The 14,174-nt window shown below is 32.8% G+C and overlaps 5 protein-coding genes across 5 annotated transcripts in view; 3 read left to right on the forward strand and 2 right to left on the reverse strand.

Annotated features, from left to right (window-relative positions):
* The first annotated feature begins 3,004 nt into the window (after positions 1–3,004).
* Positions 3,005–4,981, forward strand: LOC106721438 (chymotrypsin). The gene is made up of 4 exons (XM_014516375.2): positions 3,005–3,311; positions 3,671–3,862; positions 4,354–4,493; positions 4,825–4,981. Exons 1-4 carry the CDS (start codon positions 3,033–3,035, stop codon positions 4,979–4,981), a joined length of 768 nt encoding a protein of 255 aa, XP_014371861.2. The 5' UTR covers positions 3,005–3,032.
* A 1,466-nt stretch (positions 4,982–6,447) lies between these two features.
* On the forward strand, positions 6,448–8,602 carry LOC106721600 (chymotrypsin). Its single transcript, XM_014516564.2, has 4 exons — positions 6,448–6,662; positions 6,849–7,040; positions 7,248–7,386; positions 8,491–8,602. The coding sequence occupies exons 1-4, from the start codon at positions 6,456–6,458 to the stop codon at positions 8,511–8,513; spliced, it is 561 nt and encodes a 186-aa protein (XP_014372050.2). The 5' UTR covers positions 6,448–6,455; the 3' UTR covers positions 8,514–8,602.
* A 334-nt stretch (positions 8,603–8,936) lies between these two features.
* On the reverse strand, positions 8,937–10,028 carry LOC106721544 (ATP-dependent Clp protease proteolytic subunit). The gene has a single exon (XM_014516503.2). It carries the CDS (start codon positions 9,790–9,792, stop codon positions 9,043–9,045), a length of 750 nt encoding a protein of 249 aa, XP_014371989.1. The 5' UTR covers positions 9,793–10,028; the 3' UTR covers positions 8,937–9,042.
* Positions 10,029–10,768: 740 nt separating this feature from the next.
* On the reverse strand, positions 10,769–13,302 carry LOC106721542. The gene is made up of 3 exons (XM_014516500.2): positions 13,064–13,302; positions 11,540–12,556; positions 10,769–11,167 (listed from the first exon to the last, which is right to left on the reverse strand). The coding sequence occupies exons 1-3, from the start codon at positions 13,122–13,124 to the stop codon at positions 10,803–10,805; spliced, it is 1,443 nt and encodes a 480-aa protein (XP_014371986.2). The 5' UTR covers positions 13,125–13,302; the 3' UTR covers positions 10,769–10,802.
* A 433-nt stretch (positions 13,303–13,735) lies between these two features.
* The window catches only part of LOC106721672 (unc-112-related protein), a 49,668-nt gene continuing 49,229 nt past the window's right edge, over positions 13,736–14,174 (forward strand). Inside the window, exon 1 of the mRNA XM_014516691.2 lies at positions 13,736–14,034. Coding sequence (XP_014372177.2) covers positions 13,889–14,034 — 146 coding nt within the window. The 5' untranslated portion in view covers positions 13,736–13,888. The remainder of the gene's footprint in view (positions 14,035–14,174) is intronic.

The raw sequence follows: 14,174 nt of genomic DNA on the forward strand, positions 1-14,174 counted from the left end.
ATAAATTCGTATATGAAAAAGAAAAATCTATTATGTATTATTATAGAAAATATAATGTGATTTGATGTTGTATTTGAATTAAAAGAAGTTTTTTATATTTTATATTCCTACCCTGAATATATATTTATTTATATTGTGAATACTCAAAGATACAGTTTTTAATGTAAAAAAAAAATGTTTAATAAACCAGTAATTTTTTAATGTCGATTGAATTAAGAAAACTACGTAGATTTATAATTTCCAAATAAAAGTTTTTAACCCCAAAATAAATTTGAAAGAAATAAGAACATTATGAAATACATACTACCGATGAAATTGCCATAACTATGATTTCATCCATACAATGATACAAAAACACTAATTTAAGTTCACCAAAAGGTTCCGCGAATGACCGTGGGTTTATAAGATCAAAATCTCCGTTTAAAACATATGTTACTAGCTTTTACCCGCGACTCCGTCCGCGCGGAATAAAAAATAGAAAACGGGGTAAAAATTATCCTATGTCCATTTCCTGGTTCTAAGCTACCTGCCCACCAATTTTCAGTCAAATCGATTCAGCCGTTCTTGAGTTATAAATAGTGTAACTAACACGACTTTCTTTTATATATATAGATTATCTCTGCTTTGGCAAAGATAATGACAATGACGATATAATTTAACCGGAGATTTTGGTATGAGAAACCTACGGTACACTTAATCGAGAACCCTAAAAATAAGTCTAAGTAAACTTAAGTTACACAAATGATACCTGATACCTGGATAAATACGAAACGGAGTCTGAAACATAACAGAAAAATATATGTAAATGAAAAAAAAAACATATTTTTCAGCGAGTAAATCTGAGGTATGTCAACGAAGTGAAACATAAATTTACTTTTCATTACCCATTATACCTTAAAAATATTATCTCTATACGGGTTTAAAAAAAATATTAAAAACAAATGAAGATGCAATATAAACAGTCTAGAATTAATTTTGCTTTTAAAACTAAAGTTCTAAAGGCAAGCAATCTCATTTGTATGTAAATGTACATTTAAAATGCTAATTAAATTCATTTGAAATGGAAAACTAATACTAACTTGAGTGTACAATCATCTATTTGTTGAATTTAATGATGCTTTTAAGAGATAAATTTAATTCTATCGTATAAATTGAATGGAATACTAAAAATATGTTAACTATGGTAAATCCCGGAACAAAAACATCTCTAATTAACAGTGATATACCACTGCTGTGACACTTGTATTTAAGACATAGTTTCTCTGTTTTTTTTTTTTTCTCAGAGAGAGTTAGATTTATTTTTAATACAAGTTTCTCGAATATTAAATTTCGCACTAAAACTTGAATTTACGACTTGTTTCATAGCATAAATAAGTAGAGATAATATGAATAAAGTTAAATTTTATTCAGGCTTCCAACCATACGTATAAAATTACGTTAGCTTCATCTTACCGCCTGACCTTGACATGTCTTCGTACATAGCTTGTAATAAAAGCCACATCACTATGCTCTAGACATGTCGACATATACTATTACTAGTGCCCGCGACTTCGTCCACGTAGAATAGTTTTTTTGGGTAGCATGTAACGACTCCGTAAACGTTACAATAGAATAAATCTTAAATATTTCGTCTATTGTCGCAAACTTATAAAACATTAACATAAACCTTTCATATTTTCATACAAAATTTTCTTAACCCCTCCCCCCTTATTTCAATCCCTTACAATCCTTATTCCATTAGACAAAATGTGTACCAAATTTAATTTAAATCGGTTCTATTGTTTTGACGAGAAAGCGTGACAGACAGTTACTTTCTCATTTATATTAGTATGGATTAAGATATTACTGTGAAATGACGCATTCTCTATTCTTAAGGCCAAGTATATGTTCATGTTTGCTTGATATATATATATTTAGACGTCTGCATTGTAAACTGAAAAATTAACGCCTGGAGTAATTTTTGCGAGTGAGGTGTCATGAGTTTGTTATTCTTTCACAGAATGTTATAGGCGATTGACGAGGTAATAACGTTAGTAAGTAGTGATTATTTTAAGAACCGTGTCTTATTTATTTACATTAAAGTATAAATATAAGGTATGGGTTCTCGTAGGACCTTCGTCAGGCTCGTAAAAAGTGTTGTCAGATAAGTGACACTTGAGCGACGTCTGCGCCCTCTGGAGATGTTACGAAATCCATTACCGTGCCATTTCAGACGTTCTACGAATACTTATTAGTATTGGTAAGGATTCCATATGACTGTAATGGAATTCTTTGGGAACTGGAATTCTTTTCATCGCACTTTTTGCTTGACATTTATATATCTATTTATGATTTAATTTTATTTTACTGTCATTTCTGAGAAATTTGTACACAAAAATATTGAATACAGATAATTAATTAAGAAATGTTTTTGTGTATAATTTCTCTTTACAAAAAGATTTTTTCTATTTCTAGACTCATTTATTGTATATAATTAATATTTCGCAGACAAATTAAACTGTAAAATTGTGAAACCGAATATTGGAAGTTGGGAGTTTCAGACTAAACGTAAATTTAATTAATGAACTTTAGCTGAAGGCTCGAAGAAAATTCACTGTAAGAATTCAAGTAATCATATTGAAATTCGGCATCTCATCTAATGAACTAAAGTATTTAAGATATATTAAGTGTTAACAATCTTTTCTCTAATTAGAAAATCTTTACCTTAACTATTACAAAGGAAAATATAAAATTCAATACAAATTAACTTACGATTATAAATGTTTTACAAAAATTTTTACGATAATGTTATCCTTATAATTAAATCACACTTTCCTTATAAATAAAAACATTGTTATTTGAATGAATAATTTCAGTAAACAGAAATCTTACCAGTTATAAGCTTATCAGAGAAACAATTACATTTTAATAGCGCCTATCGATACAGTAATAAAGAAGCATTAAATCACGCGTCGAATCAGAAATTCATTCTTACAACGATCGTAAATCGAGTAGAAAAACAAACGAAATAACAATGTCGAGTATTCGTAGAAATGTTGAAGAAAAAGTTAATGCTGAATTTCGTTTTATTACTGTGTATTTCTTATGCAAGATGTAACAATACGATGGAACCTTATGTTATAGGGGGTGACTTTACAGATATATCTCATTTTCCACATTCAGTATTCTTGAACATTGATTGCGTGACTACTTATATATGCGGTTCATCGATATTGAATCAAAAAATATTGCTAACGGCGGCGCACTGTATTAACGACTGCAAAAGACGATGGCAAATAGAAGGTTACGCTGGCCATGAAAATCTCAGTAAGGTACACGTTGTAATATTGTCTACGGATTCGATTTGGAATGTTTAAGTGCTTAAATTGATGATCCAAACACGTCTGTTTATGGTAACGTAGGTTGTAATGGTTTTTAATTTCCATTGAATTCGACTATGAATGCCACAGCAAAAAATAACTGACCCTGTGAGTATTGACACATATCGTCTCTGTTTTTTTTTTTAAAGAGATTGAAACAGATGACAATACAATTGACAATGCAGTCGAATCTCAGTCACAGAAGAGTCACGATGATATTAATTGATAGCGCTTAAGTCCACGTACTCGTGTTTGTAAATAACAGGGTTAAAATAATATAGTTCTTCAATTGTGAAATATAAAAATTTCAGGTAAAAGTCATGAGAACTATAAAAAAGATACTAAAGCACGAAAAATACAACGACCAATCTATGGCCAATGATATAGCATTACTCTATCTGGAGAGGAGTTTACCTCTTGGTAAATATATACAGCGAGTGACGATCAGAAGATGGCATTCACCCAATGAAATTGCCAGTGTCGCGGGATGGGGCATTGTCAATGTAAGCACTTTTCCAAATGTGTATTTTTGTTTTTTAAATTCAATTTGTAAAAATAGTAGAGATTTAAAAAAAAAACTTGAGAGGTGTCAAGGGACACCCGGATGGAACGAAGTTCCTTTCGATTAATTAGTGAAGGAATTGTAATAATTTTTTTTTATTTTTTTTTAAGTCGCGACACCACACTGTTCAATGCGAAATAGAAATGAAAATATCTGGCTTGCTTTCTATAAGAGAGAGAGAGAGACAGACAGAGTGTCGTGTTCTATAAGTGAGAGAGAGACAGACAGCAAAAAGTGTCGTGACAACTTTTCGTAAGAATTTTTTCCGTCTAGGCCCCTTTCACAACGCGCGATAAGGAACTGACCAATACTGACATTAATAACACACGTACCATTGGTTTGCCATCTCTGCCCTATGCTTTATTTACAAATTCATCTACCCAAGCGATTATTGATCGTGTTAGAAATTATATAATGTGTACTATTTTTTAGAGAGTAACAAATAAAGATACGATACATTTGAAAAGAGCCCTGCAGAAATTAATATCGCCGCGGGTGTGCGCCAGCTTCGGCGGCATGTTCACCGGAATGATGTGCGCCAAAAGTCCGGAGAAAAATACCAGCCCGGCATCGTAAGTAACTTAGGAAAATATAACATGGTCTACGCCGCGTCGCGCTGCACATATGTGTACGAATACTAAATAACAAGACAGCATAAGACCTAAATAATATAGCGATTTTTATAACGACAACTAGTAAGTAATAGTCTCAAAATCTCTCCTTTTGGGTACGGACCTTTAAAAAATAAGATTATCAAGCTATACTCAAAAGTAAATAAATTTCCTTCAAGATTATGCATGTTTGTATTCTATAGTCAATCTGACTGTCTTAACACCGAGCATACTGATGTAACTACTAGTTTTTTCTCCCATTTTTTGTGATTGTAATTTGTTTTATTTCCAGTGGCGATTCGGGCAGTGCACTCATCACTAAGGACATGCAGCAAATCGGCCTAGTGTCGTACATATTTTCCGAGTATCCCAACATGCCCATCTATACCAACGTCTCTCACTATTACAATTGGATTAATACTAAATCCCGTTCTCTACATTGTAGCTAGTAATCATTGGAAAGTTAATAAAATTAAATCATTAAATACTTTGTTTCATTTAAAGAATTGCTTAAATGATTTTCCTTAAGGAATATTTTACACGTGTAGTTCGGTGTATAAAACCTTAAACTTTTTAGAAACCATGATGAATCTCAGATGAAAGATAAAGTTTTAACAATTTGAATGGTTATCTTCTCAAACAGCACGGCTGCCAAAAAATGCTCAATAACACTAAGGGCCTAACCGTAAAAACTTAGTATTTATATAACATTTTAGCTTAAATATATGTCAACCCTCTTATCGTACACTGATATAAGACATTAACAAAACCCATGACTATTGAAATATGATTATGCGTAGGCTTCCGAAATTAGATCTTGACAAATAAATAACAAAATATTCACATATTTAATGGTAAAACATACCCTTTTATAACTACGTTGATGTCCATAATATCATTCAGCGGCAGTCAAAGGGTTAACTTTTTTTTTATATCATAAAGTGGCAAACGAGCAAACGGCCACCTGGATTCGCCGAAATGGCGAGGCGAACGTTGCCCATAGACAGCCGCAAATGCAGATGCGTTGCCTACCTTTAATCAACGGAGAAGGGGACGCACAGAAAGAGAATATTTCTCCTTCCTATGCGCCTCCTCTTCCGCCAAATCCTCTTCCTCTTCCCATCCTTTCCTATTAAGAAAAGGGTGGGAATGGAAAGAGGACTAAAATTAGGCCTCCGGTACCACACACATCAGACGAAACGTGGAATTGCTTCCACTTCACGCCTGTCTTCTGTGTGGTCGTGGTATTGCACCGGTCGACCCGGCTAATTCGTGCACCCAACAAATAATGTTGTTGCGGGATCTACCACTGTTAAAACAGTACACTTAAAACTCGTATTTAATCAAACAGTGTGTAAATGTATTTTTTGGAGTAATGCAGAATATGTTTAATCATTAAAACACATAAATGTTGATTCTTTGACCATGTGTTTTGCAGATTTAAAATACATAAAACAAGCTCTCACTCTCTTTTAGAAAGATAACATGTAACACTTTAAACTATATTGCATTCGTATGTACTTAAATATGGATGAATAACTTTCGAATTCAAATAATCAAATTATGGACTGACATTTATCATTAATCAAATCATTAATGATTCTATTATTATTCAATTAGAATGGAGAATATGTAATAAATTTCTATAGGAAATTGTGTTACCAGGTCTATAGGAATTGTTAATTATAATTGAACATTAAAAATTTCCGATATGTCTCAATTTTTCAAGAAAAATTATACGTAATACCTAAGCTTAATTACCTCATTAGCGTATTGCGTTAAATTGACTAATTAACTAAACTTATGTAAGTTAAAAATTTAAAAAAATAGAAATACAAGGAAAATACAATGCGTGGATTAAAAAATCATTTAATAATTGCAACATTATTTTTATATAAAATAGCAAGATCTTCGAACAATAAAATGGAATCTTTTGTGGTGAATGGAGATTTCGCAAAAATAAAACAATATCCACATTGCGTTTTCTTAGTTGTGAATTGTCGCGGGAAATGGATATGTGGCTCGTCTGTTATCAATCAGAAAATACTTCTTACCGCTGCACATTGTTTATATTGTGCTAGTACCAATCCCAAAATTGATGCATTTGCTGGTCACGAGAATATCAAACAGGTAATTCAATTCCTATAATTAACGAAACATCCAAAAGATGTGTCAAGATGGCGCCAAATATACATCCGTAAACTTTGACACATCCAATGAAAATTGATATTTTTATGTCGGATTTGTTTTGCGTTATAAATGCAAATATATATTTGATTACAAAATTAATACTTATTATTATTACATTTGTTACAGACAAGTGTGAATAGAGCTGTTAAAAAAGTGTTAATTCACGATAAATATTCTGATAGAAATGTCAATAGCGATATAGGATTGGTAATGCTTTCAGAAGATTTGCCATTAGGTAAAAAAATAAAAAGGGTCATACTTGTAAAACAATCAAATTACGGCCTTAGCGCAGTAGTGGCGGGGTGGGGGGCAATAAGTGTAAGTACAATAATACATTTTAATACACATTCACAATATTTGCCATTTATTTTCAAAACTTTCACTGACAAACATCAAAATTTAACTTTTCGTTAAAAAGAATAGGTGTGGTAATTTTTTAAATCACAAATAGTAGTCACAAGTCACTGTAATTCAGCCAAATACATAAATATTATTAGTCCTTAAAAAAATAAAGAACTCTTACAGGATGAGCCCGAAAGGGGTACCGATACATTGAAATGGGCAAACCAGAAAGTGAGATCCGAGAAAACTTGTACCAAACTCGGCAAGCTGAAGCCAGGCATGATGTGCGCAGGAAGCACAAGCAAGGAACATCCGCGACCAAGTAAGTAAGTACATTAAACTTTAATATTAACAAAAGTAAAAGTTGTGCATCCGTAGCTTTCTTTTTCTACACTTAAACAGTATAGAGCGTCGGTAACTCAGGGGTTAAGCACTTGACTTACAATCTGCAGGTTCTGGGTTCGAATCCCGCCGTGTACGAATGTGTTTTTCAATTCACGATTTACATAAGTACGTTTATCCGACGTTCTTACGGTGAAGGAAAACATCATAATGCTACCTGCAAATAACTGATAAGAAATTCATAGATACATATGTGTGAAGTCAACCAAACCCGCACTGGAACGGCGTGGTTGACTATGGCCTAGTCACCCCTAACTTGGGGTAGGCTCCGAGCCCCTCAGTGGGGACGTATAGTGAGCTGATGATGATGATACATTGAAATTTTCTTATTTTATTATGTTTGTAATTGTAACGAATAAACCAGCCATTAGAATGTTAGTCCTGAGAATTATAGGCTACACTTTACTAAAACGTTACATTACAAAAATTTTAACCTTTAATATAGTATTTTAAACAAATAAAGGGCAATGTTCCTTTTGCGGGCTATCTCGCACGTTCGGGAATAAAATCACACAAACATTAAAATATGAATCTGGATTAAACGGGTAGCGTACGTGCTCAACTGACCGCAAAAGGAAAACATTTCCATATTGCGAAACCCGTGGGCAAAGTTTGACGAATTCAATTTTCAATATGACAAGTTTTATTAAGGTTTTATTCCGAGCCTAGCATGAATATTTGTGACAATCGCCTTCATTGTCAATTATGTCAAAATTATTATGAAGTTTTTGTGTACCTTACGCACGATAGGAATGAATTACTCAAATTTTAATACAAATTTTATCAATGAATTTCTGATGCGTGACTACTAGGATAAATCTATCTATCTATTCATCCTCGTAACACCTACTGCTGGGCATAGACCTTCCCCAAAGATCGCCACGATAATCGATCCTGTGCAACCCGCATCCAGGATACTCTCGCAACCTTGATCAGATCATCGGTCCATCTTGCGGGAGGTCTGCCAACGCTTGTACTTTGCAGTAGGATAAATCTATTAATCATAAATCTATATTATTTGCAGAGGTGATTCAGGAAGTGCTCTAATCACAGCAGATTACCAACAGATTGGGATCGTATCTTACCGTCTTGTGACTTATCCGGGATTAGTTGTTTACACCAATGTCTCTTACTACTATGACTGGATTAAAGAGAAATCAAGATTGATGTATTGCGGCTAAATAAAAATTTAACATATTACATTATCAAATGTTTAATTTTAACACCAGTTTAAAACAATAAAACATGTTACCGTAAAAAATTTAATGGGAAGTAGAAATCTAGATTTTAGTAAAAAAAAAATTATAATAGATTCTCCCAAAAACCGAATCCCATTAAACCGAAGATTTACTTTAGTGTAGTGGGATTTTTTTCCTTTAGTGAAACATCAGTTTTTAATAATTCCTTTATTAATATTTACCTCTCAAAAGAAACAGTTTACAATATTGAAAACAATGTTTTACCTCAATCATCTAAAAAAATTTTAAAAAATTTGCTATCTATAAACCCTCAGCCATTGTTTTTACATAATGAGAAATCTTTCATGAGTCCATATAAAATATGTTTGTTCGGAAAATCAGTTAGCAGGTGCAGGATTAGACCCCGAAGTTGCAGCCACAGCTTCATTTTCCATTGCGTGAGATGGAGGATGTTCAAGAACATTATCTATTAAACCAAAAGCCTTTGCTTCCGGGGGTGACATAAAATGATCACGCTCCATCGAAGTCTGCACTTTTTCTAATTCTAAGCCTGTATGTCTTACATACAATGCATTAATCTGAGCTTTGAGCTTTAATATTTCTTCAGCTTGAATCTGGATGTCTGTTGCTTGACCTCTAACGCCACCCGATGGCTGATGTATCATTATACGTGAGTTAGGCAATGCATGACGCATGCCCGGTGCTCCAGCTGCTAACAACAACGATGCCATACTGCACGCCTGACCTACACACCATGTAGCTACTGGTGGAGTAATATATTGCATAGTATCGTATATGCCTAAACCAGCTGTTACATTACCACCTGGAGAGTTTATATAAAGATGTACTGGTTTTTTACTAGATTCAGACTGAAGGAAGAGAAGTTGAGCAACAACTAATGAACTAATGTCGTCATTTATAGGACCCATTAAACATATAATCCGTTCACGTAAAAGTCTTGAGTAAATGTCGTACGCTCTCTCACCTCTTCCAGTTTGTTCCACAACGATTGGTATCATTCCAAGTCGAACTGGATTCGTCGAACTTATGTATCGTATATTCGAATGAACTCTTTGAGAGTTTGTAGATATAACTTTAAACATGTGGCGAACATAATTTAAGGCCATTTTGCACAAATTACCATAAGTTTTTGTAATAATTTGTTTTAGTTGCACTATACCGTGTTTGTCTACGTATTCTTCAATTTATTTTCGTAGTGTGTAGATGATTATTTGTCTCAACTTAAAGGTTCCCTAAAACTTCACGAAACTAAGGTAATATTACTAAATTTGTTTTTGTTATTCGAAAAAGTTGTGAGATACACTAACGTTCTTGACGTTTCGAAATTAAAATTGACAGCCAGCTGACACAGTGACATTATTTTTCTTTTAGCGTACAGTTATACAGACAAGTTGATTTACGCACAGACGTTGTTTTTTTTTAACCTGTTTTATATAAATATAATTAAATTATCCTTTTCAAAAATTTCTTGATTCTGAGGGGCTTGTGTCTTTAACTCATCTTGTCGTACGATATAACAAATCGGTATGGTCACATTAACACATGTTTAACATTGTAACATACAGGGGGGTGATTATTAGAAGATTGCATACGTAGTGTCTTAGCTCTGGATTGTATGGAATATTGCGTGGATTCGACTTACACTTTGCTATACCACTAGCTGTCGTATGCGACTCCACCCGCACGGGTTAAAAAGAAAACTTAATTAGTAGCCTGTGTTCTTCTTTAAATCTGTTCCAAATTTCACGGAGATACAAACATCCATCCATCTAAACATTCGCATTTATAATATTAGTTAGATTTAAAAATTAATATTTTTGAAAATGGGTAAATAAAATGTAGATATGTAGAATCAACTGTTATTATTTTACATTTATGCTTATATATAAAAATCATAGTAATAATTGATAATGCAATAAAAAGTAAAATCACACTCTCATTTAACATTTATAATAATTATAGATATAATATGGCATAGCAGGATCAAAAACTGATACCTTACTTAAAAAAAAGATAAATTAAGTCCCTTACACAGTCGGTATTACTAGTATGTCATATGATGTACAAAAACAAGGAGAATTGATTAACATTACAACTAAAAAATTACATGCGACAATCATGATTTGGCTTGTGTCTGCTTACGCAGTCTTAATTTCATTAATGCTTCTTGTCTCTTTTTCTCAATTATTGCTTTTATATCTATTTCAGTATTACTCCTTAGATTTGATAGCGGTGGGTTAGTACAATTAGGTTTATTTACTATATTAGATAATTTAGTATGAATAAATGCTTTTTCACTAGGAACTTTGGGCTGGAATTTGTACTTATTCAATGAGGTTTGTTCTGGTATCGTAGGTAGTGCATTTGAACATGGCAAAGATGTAAATGGTAATTGTCTTTTCGCTAGCAATTTTTCTCTTGCCATCTGATGTTTCTTCTTAATTTCATCAGGTGTACATCTTATTGGAGAATCACTTGGATCTGTAAGGAAATTAAAAATATTTATTTAATTTATAAAAATTAAGCATTTGAAGTTATTAATTAAAACGAGTCTTCGTCAGCGCAGAATAAAAAAAAGTAGCCTAAATAATATGCCCGCATGCATTAGCTATCAACGACTTTCCCGTCAATGTCGAAATCAGGCCATTCGTTTCGGTGAATATTCAGAACAATCGCGGACTTGCGAACAGAGAGACAAAAAAGAAAAATAAAAACTGGTTTTTCATTATAAGCATCACAAATAAAAAACATACTGTATATTTGCGAAGTACGATTATTTGTCAGTATAACATACAGACACTCCTTTTCTAATAATTGTATATAGAATATAGCGTAAATTTGTATAAACTTTACCCATTTGATTTTTATCCATTGGCATTGAACTGTATCTTCCAAAAGCCATACCACTTGTTGATGGTTTATTTAGTTGCGCTATAGATGGAGATTCTGGCATAGAACTATGTCGGCTAAATGATGTTTTAGAAAATGAACCATTGAAATCTAACTGTAATTCATTTGATTTTTCAGTCTTTGTTTCATGCCCTGGAGACTTTATTTTTGTAGGCATTTGCGTTAATCTTTCTAAAGCACTATCATTTAAATTTCCAACGAACCCATCAAATGAATCATTGACAAGTTGCGGTGAATTACACTTTTTAACTCGTTTCGCACTTGGTGAATCGAATTTAATACTGTGAAGTATAGCATCCATAGAATCTTGGTCTATCTTGAAAAAAGATGAGTTCATACATTTAGTTTTGTTACCAGGAATGTCAACTTTTGGCTGTATATTGTCATCTTTAAATAAATTCTCTTCAACCACCTGAGTTGCTTTCAACAAACATTCATTCATGGAATCGTCTGAATCTAAACCAACTTCTGGCTCCGGTTTAGAAAACCTTGAACTTAAAAGATTTTTCCTTAAACAAGTATTACTTCTCAAACCACTTTTTGGAGAAAACTCTTGTATATCTCTAAATATGTCATCTTCAGAATCATCTCTTTCTGGAATGGATGTTTTTTCAGGCTTATTGCCTATTATCTCATTCAAATTCTGATTTAATTCTAGTAATTCTTGTAGGAGTGCACTTTTCTTTTTTGATGGCCTTATAGCTCTTCTTTTAGGTAATGGTTTTTCTAATACTTTGGGTCTTAAAGATTTTTTTGATCTTCTACTGAGTGGTGTTGTGTTTTTGACATGTGCCCTGTTGCCTGACTTTGGTGTGTAGTGGTTCCATATGACATCAGTTTCACCTTCAGTGCCATCCTGTGTACACAGAAATGGTACCGGACTGGCAGAATCTGAATCACATAATGAGTCACTGTCTCTTGATGGTGAATCATTTCTATGTTCCGGTGTTGAGCAGAGTACTGCAAAGAAAAAGTAGTAGTTTAAAACATTGTTAGTTTTTGTAAGTGCCAACTATTAATCTTGGAGCTCTTCTATATGAAATGTTGATAAAGGATTTTATTATATTGAGTATCTGTATATATTTATTGGACTTATTTTCAATTTAATACTTTTATAAAAAAAATGTTTAAAATAGAACATATAAAAATAGTGCACTATTCATTTAGCTGTAGTATTATGCATCTAATCTATATACTAAAGATTGGTATGGTTAGTGACATGCAACAGCTGTCTTATACATGAAAATGTAGATTAGACTTGTGATGTAAATAGCCCCAAATAAAGATGATTTTTTTCTTGAGCGATTGTCAATTAACAGTAAGTGATTAAAGTTGCTAATTTGGCTATTTACTACCTTAATTTTCACAAATTCTTGCCTATGAATCTATTCAAAATTACTGTAAGTAACTTGGAATGTTTTTATTAATTTATTTGAAAATTTGAAGAAAAATGGCACATAAAATTACTTTTGTTTTTATTCCGTGGCACAACCATTTCATTAGAAGATTTACCGCGTTGGCTTGTCATAAATAATTATCACAATAATTTTAGTTCCAAAACAGAAAAGCTTGCACTACATATCAACGACACAAATAACAAATTATTACTAATTCACTGCGTTACATACAACAAAACACAACAATAAATGCGACTGTAACTTAAAAAAGTTTGATCAACAAAGTTTAAGCAAAAAAATAAATGGAAAAAGAACATCGGACAGATCAGACATCCTATCATACGTCCATATTATGTCACATCACTTGTCAAATTATAAATGTCACTGTCTTGGTCCTGATGTTCTGTCAAAAAAATTTCACTATGAACGACGTTTCTTTTCTTGAACATAAGAATCACTAGATTTACCAAGTATTGGTATCTGTTTTAAATTTATCCTTGGTTATCAATGCTAGATAAATATGACTTAAACAGAAATATTTTAGTTGAAAACAGTTAGCTGCTGAATAATGATAGCAAATCTAATTTTCAGAATTATACAAAAGTTCTACTTAAAATAAAATTAAAGTGTAGACTATGTTAATACTCGCGATTAAACTGCTTTAGCCCGCACATCCGGCAAAACCGCAAAACAAACCCATTCTCTATTGCTGTCAAGTCTATCAACCAATCAGGCAGCCACCAACGGTGGTCTATGGTCAGTCGGGCAAAGATCAGCAAAACAATCGGTCGTCTTGCTCAGCATTGCTCAGTCTTCCTTACAATATTGCTTGCAGTCGCGATGCTACATCGGAAGTGACATTTAAAAGTGTAAAGTGTACAAGAACTTGTGAAAAATGCTTGCTGACGGAGAAGTTGTTGGTGACGGATCATGGAACCTCACAATTTACGTTACGGACTTGAACGAAAAGAGGACCATGGTCGTAAAAGGAGACATGCACATCGGCGGAGTAATGCTTAAACTTACAGAAAGCTTCGGTAAGTAATAATAAACATACGTTTTCTTATTTAAGTCTGATGATCTGATAGTTTCTGATATAGTTACCAGATATGATTACCAAAATTTCATTGAATTGCATCGTACAACAATCTTCAATGCTGAGTCATGTTTACCTTTTATGG

The sequence above is a fragment of the Papilio machaon genome, chromosome 17 (genome assembly GCF_912999745.1).
Source record: "Papilio machaon chromosome 17, ilPapMach1.1, whole genome shotgun sequence".
Lineage (NCBI taxonomy): Eukaryota > Metazoa > Arthropoda > Insecta > Lepidoptera > Papilionidae > Papilio > Papilio machaon.